At 62.7% G+C, this 5,555-nt stretch overlaps 1 protein-coding gene across 1 annotated transcript; it reads right to left on the bottom strand.

The window, feature by feature from the left end:
• Nucleotides 1–568: 568 nt before the first annotated feature.
• Nucleotides 569–2,426, bottom strand: GADD45A (growth arrest and DNA damage inducible alpha). The gene is made up of 4 exons (XM_059478096.1): nucleotides 2,287–2,426; nucleotides 2,108–2,209; nucleotides 1,820–2,033; nucleotides 569–1,267 (listed from the first exon to the last, which is right to left on the bottom strand). The coding sequence occupies exons 1-4, from the start codon at nucleotides 2,328–2,330 to the stop codon at nucleotides 1,154–1,156; spliced, it is 474 nt and encodes a 157-aa protein (XP_059334079.1). The 5' UTR covers nucleotides 2,331–2,426; the 3' UTR covers nucleotides 569–1,153.
• Between the last annotated feature and the right edge of the window lie 3,129 nt (nucleotides 2,427–5,555).

Genomic DNA, 5,555 nt, shown 5'->3' with positions numbered 1-5,555 from the left:
CTGGAGCATCCCAGGAGTGGGAGAACAGGTCCAGCCTCCCCTCCTGGCCGGGCTGGGGGACAGTGTGTGTCACTGCTGTCCCCAGGCAGTGCCAGCAGCACGCTGGCATTGTCCTGCCACACGCAGGAATGCCACCTGTGCCAGCCTGGCCGTGGCATTGAGGAGCAGCTGGGGCTGCAAACAACTCCCAGGGCTTTGTAAGGAAAACCCAGGCCGGGTTTTCTTCCCCAGGGAAATGAGGATTCCCACCTGCCAAGGAGGAGCTGCAGGAGCGCAGAAACCTCTGCAGCAAAACCCTTTTTTATTTTATTTTATTTTATTTTTTAAGCTCCTGTTGTGGCAGGTGTTCAAGCAAACTAAATAAATAAATAAATGAATAGCATTCCCAGCATTTCCTGCAGCACATGGGCTGCCTCAGCCCGTAATTGCTTGGGAGGGGCCGGGAATGAACCCACACTGGAGCTGCTCAACAGGACCTTGCCCATGGCCAGGAGGAAGCAGCAGCTGCTGCTCAGCCCCTGCGTCTGCTGCACTCGTGGAGCGAGGAAATCAAAGCCCGGGCCAAAGGTTTGATTTTACACTTTATTTCAAAAAAAAAGAAAACACAAAACAAGAACACCATAACCCCAAAAAACACTCGAATTTCAAACAATTATATTAATGGCGCTGCTTTTGCAGCCAGCTGGGAGAAGATTCGTGGTTGCAGACCAACTGCTCGAGGGCGTTTCGGTTCTCAAACCTCCAAGTATAAATAATTTCTCCATCGATATCAGAAAATAACTTATTATTATTATTATATATCTTAGCATAAAAACGTGAGAATTACATCCCAAAAATACAACAACATTGCTGGCAAAAGGCCTCGATTAACCTCGTTTGCTCGTTAAGGTGTTTAAAGCAGGAACTTTTAAGTGGCACTTAAGGACAGAAGGAATGAAGGGAGTTCTCGGAAGGGCATCGGGCTGGGCTCATCCCTGTTCTCCTCAACTCCAGCCAAAACCCTCCAAATGACATCGGTTGTAGCTTTATTATTTTATATCTATTTTTTTTTTTTTTTTTTTTTGCCGCTGCTGTCGGGTTTTATTTTCCCTCGCGGAGCCGGGGCAGGGAGTTCCTTCCTGAGCGAGAGTCTGCGCTGGTGGCAGGGCCGGGGTCACCGCTCCGGGAGGTTGATCACCGGCTCCCACTGGTCCAGGTACCGGCTCTCCCGGCAGAAACACATCAGCTGACTCAGCGCCGGGTCCTTCCACTGCGACGCCTGCGGGTTCTGGAAAGGGGACGGCAAAAAGCTCCGGCACGGCAGCAAAAACAACCCGAGAGCGGCGGGGGGGGGGGGAGCGCGGCACAGAGAGCAGGAGGGTGAATCATCTTAAATTGCTGGCGAGGCAAACAAACAAGTCAGGCCTGCGAGCATGTGAGGAGTTTAGCTTTGGACTCTGGGGCAGAGTAGGGACGGGGGAAAAAACAGGAGGGAGAGATAAAAGCGGGGGGAAGGGAGAGAAAAACAAGGGGAAAGAGGGAAAGAGAAGGGGAAAAATAAAGAGGGAAGGGGGGGAAAATAAAGAGGGAAGGGGGGAAAGAAGAAAATAAGGGAAAGAGAAGACAGAACAGGAGAAAGAGGGGAGAAACAAAGGAGGAAGATGAGGAAACCGCAGCAAACGAGGGGCGAAGGCAGCCGCTGTCCCCGGGAGGCACCGCGGGACCCCCGGCGCGGAGCCCCTGAGGCCGCGGGTTCGAGTCCCGGGCGCGGCGGTTCGGGGGCTCCGGAGCGGCCCCGGGGAGCCGTGGATGTCCCCCCGCGGTGGCAGCCGGGGCTCACCGTGACGAGCACGCAGTGCAGGTCTGCGGGCGGGTCGGGGCCCGCGGCGGGCAGCAGCAGCTCGGCCAGGCGCGCCGGGTTGCTGACGCGCAAGATGTTGATGTCGTTCTCGCAGCAGAAGGCCCGCAGCAGCGTGAAGTGGATCTGCAGCGCCGCGTCGCCCGCCTCCTCCTCCTCGGCCGCCAGCAGGCACAGCACCACGTTATCGGGGTCCCTGCGGGGCACGGCCGTCACCGGGCGCGCCGGGCAGCGGGCACCGGCGGGCACGGGCACGGGGGGGGCACTCACACGTTCAGCAGCTTGGCCGCCTCGTAGACGCCCAGGGTGAGGCTCCGCTGGCTCAGCGCCTTGCTCAGCACCTCCTCGAGCGCGTCCCCCGCCTGCTCCATCCTGCGCCGGGACGCACCGGCCGTCACCGGCCGCCCCGCGCCGCTCCCCGCCCGGCCCCCGCCGCCCCCCGGCCTCACCTCCCGGCGGCGCGGCGCTCCCCGGGCAGCTCCTCCAGAGTCATCACGGGGCCAGGGCCGCTCGGGGCTCGGACAGGGCCAGGGGCGGACACCGCGCTCCGGCCGCTGCGGCCGCTCCGGCCCCGCCGCCCGAGCCGGACAAAGGCGCCCCGCGCGCGCCGCCCCGCCCGTCCCGCCAGGCCTCATTTGCATACACCGCTCCCATTGGTTCATGCAAATGAGACCACGCCCATAAAGTTGCCAAGTCCGGCCGGGCCGGGCCCTGTTCGGGACCGGGACCAAAACCGGGACAGAGACCCTGCCCTGGAGCCCACCCTGCCCGGCCTTGGGCACTGCCAGGGATCCAGGGGCAGCCACAGCAAATCTGGGAATCCCAGCCCAGCCCTCTCCACCCTCCCAGGGAACAATTCCCAATCTCCCACCCAGCCCTGCCCTCTGGCAGTGGGAGCCATTCCCTGTGTCCTGTCCCTCCATCCCTGTCCCCAGCCCCTCTGCAGCTCTCCTGGAGCCCCTTCAGGCCCTGCCAGGGGCTCTGGGCTCTCTCTGGATCCTTCTCCTCTCCAGGGGAGCACCCCCAGGTGTCCCAGCCTGGCTCCAGAGGGGCTCCAGCCCTGCAGCAGCTCCACGGGTTCCTCTGGGCTCTCTCCAGCAGCTCCAGGTGCTGCTGATGTTGTCCCCAGGGCTGGGGCAGCTCTGCAGGTGGGGCCTCGCCTGGGAGGGGCAGAGGGGCAGAATTCCCCCTTGGATGGATGCTGTTCTCTGCTCCCACAGGGGTTCCACTCTTGCTGTGCTCCTTGCAGGAGCTCCCCTGTGCTCAGACTCAGCCTCAGCAACTTCAAACACAGGGCCAGAGTTTGCCACAGGAAACCACGTGGCTGCCCCATCCCTGCAGTGTCCCAGGCCAGGCTGGACAGGGCTTGGAGCAGCCTGTGACAGTGGACAGTGCCCCTACCATGGCAGGGGTGGCACTGGGTGGGATTTAAGGTCCCTCCCACCCCAAACCAGTCCGTGGTTCTGTGATCTCTCCCTTTGCAGCTTTCCAGGAACTCGGTGCTCCTCTGGGAAGCTGCTCCCTCTCCAGATGTCCCGTGTCAGCCCTGAGACCTCCGGGCAGGGCTCCTGATGGCTGCTGTGTCAGAGCTTTCTCAGCTGCTGCACCCAGACCCTCCATCCTCCCACAGCCAGAGCTCTTTCCCAGCCTGGCTGTGGGCTGCCACGTTCCCACCCCCTCCAGGGGCTGCACTGGGACCCTTGGTGGTCCCTCACGGGGATTTTGGCAGCGTGTCCTTTAAAGTTTAGCTTGTGTCAGGGTTTTCCTGCAGCTCCTGAGCACCAGGAGCTGTTTTCCCCAGCACAGTGTGATGCTGGCTCCGTGCACCTCCTGCAGAACCCTGAGCTGGCCGTGTGGGAAATGGGACATCACAGAACCCTGGGATGGTTTGAGCTGGAAGGGACCCCAGGGATGGTTTTGTGGCAGGGACAGCTCCCAGCACCCCAGGCTGCTCCGTGTCCTGTCCAACCCGGAACATTCGGGGCACATCAACGCGTTTGTGCAGCAGAATAAGGAGGGTGATTTCTGTGTCCCCAGGGTTTGTTCTGTGCCCCCGCCCGGCCCTGCCCCGTCCTGCTGCTGGTGAGACCCGACACGGCTCAAGGGAGCCCGTGGCACGGGGGAAAGCGAGAAAAGCCCTTTTGCATCAGGTGCGGGGCGGCAGATGGCCGGAGCGCCGCGGAACAGGTGGGGCATTGTGCGGTGACCCTCCCAATTAAGTTCGCTTAATTTGCTCCATCTCTATTAGCAACTGCGGGCTCGAGGGCTCCGCCTGTGGCTCCGGCCCCGCAGCCCCATCTGTGCCGGCCCTGAGCTAAATCTGTCTCGGGTGGGGGCAGCTGGGGAGCAGCTGAAGGAGCTGCTGTCCCTCCGGGGCGGGCAGCAAAGCTCTGACACCGCGCTGGCCCTGCGCTCACACCGGGGCTCTTTCCGGGCTGTCCCGTTTCCCGGGGAGCAGCAAGGATGGGGACTTTTCCCGGCTCTCCCTTTTCCCGGCTCTCCCTTTTCCCAGTTCTCCCGTTTCCCCGTCTCTCCCGTTTCCCGGCTCTCTCTTTCCCCGTCTCTCCCGTTTCCCCGTCTCTCCCGTTTCCCGTCTCTCCCTTTCCCCGTCTCTCCCTTTCCCCGTCTCTCCCGTTTCCCCGTCTCTCCCGTTTCCCGGCTCTCCCGTTTCCCGGCTCTCCCGTTTCCCCGTCTCTCCCGTTTCCCGTCTCTCCCGTTTCCCGTCTCTCCCGTTTCCCGGCTCTCTCTTTCCCCGTCTCTCCCGTTTCCCCGTCTCTCCCGTTTCCCCGTCTCTCCCGTTCCCGGCTCTCCTGTTCCCGGCTCTCCCGTTCCCGTCTCTCCCGTTTCCCGGCTCTCCCGTTCCCCGGGTGCCCCGGTCCCGCTGCGGGGACAGGCTGCCCGTGCGGGGATGTGCGGTGCCGGGGTCCGGGATGGGGCCGGACCCGCAGTTGTCTCTGTGTCAGCTCCCAGCCGGCAGCTGCTGCTGCCAAACCTCCCTTTCATGGCCTGCCAAAAGCGGCCGGGGTGCTTCGCTCCCCCCCTGCCCTTTAATCCTGACTTTCATCGTTCTCCAGGCCGGGCCTGTCCTCCCCTCCGTGTGTGGCATCACAAAGTCGGGGGGCAGGAGCTGTGTCGGGCTCTGCCCAGGGGCTCAGCTCTTCCTTCCCTCACCCCAAATGTTCGCTGGGCTGCCCGAGGCCGGAGGAGCTTGGGGAGCAACGGGTTAACCCGGGGATGTGCGAGATGCCCGCTGGAGCCCTCGATGGGGGCGAATGTCTGGGCCAGCCGCGGAGGCGCTTCCTGCACGTAAGAACATCGAGTTGTTTAATCCCAGTTTTTGGGAATGAGACCAGCCACCAAACGGTGTCAGCGAGAGGTGACAAAGCCCCATCGCCACCGGGGCTGCCTGGGGTGGTCCCGGCCCCTGAGCCCGGAGCAGTGCCAGGGCTGCTGCTCCCTGTCCCTTGGCTCCTGCTGTCCCTTTCGGGGTGTCCCTGATCCTCTCCCTTCTTTCCCTGCCTGGCCCGTCCCGCCCCGCTGGCCCCTGGGCCATCCCGCTGCGGTGGAAAATGTCCTGGCCGTGTCCCTTTGCTGGGCCACCCCGGGCTTCCCATGGAGCAGGGCAGGAGCCCGGGATTGCCCGGGATTGCCCCAGGACCCGGCTGCCCTGGCACCACCAGTGCCCTCCAGCACGGGCAGCACAGGAGCAAGAAGACAA

The sequence above is a fragment of the Ammospiza nelsoni genome, chromosome 9, assembly GCF_027579445.1.
Source record: "Ammospiza nelsoni isolate bAmmNel1 chromosome 9, bAmmNel1.pri, whole genome shotgun sequence".
NCBI classification, from domain to species: domain Eukaryota; kingdom Metazoa; phylum Chordata; class Aves; order Passeriformes; family Passerellidae; genus Ammospiza; species Ammospiza nelsoni.
The sequence above is the reverse complement of the archived record's forward strand: the minus strand, read 5'-3'. Positions and strand labels throughout refer to the sequence as shown.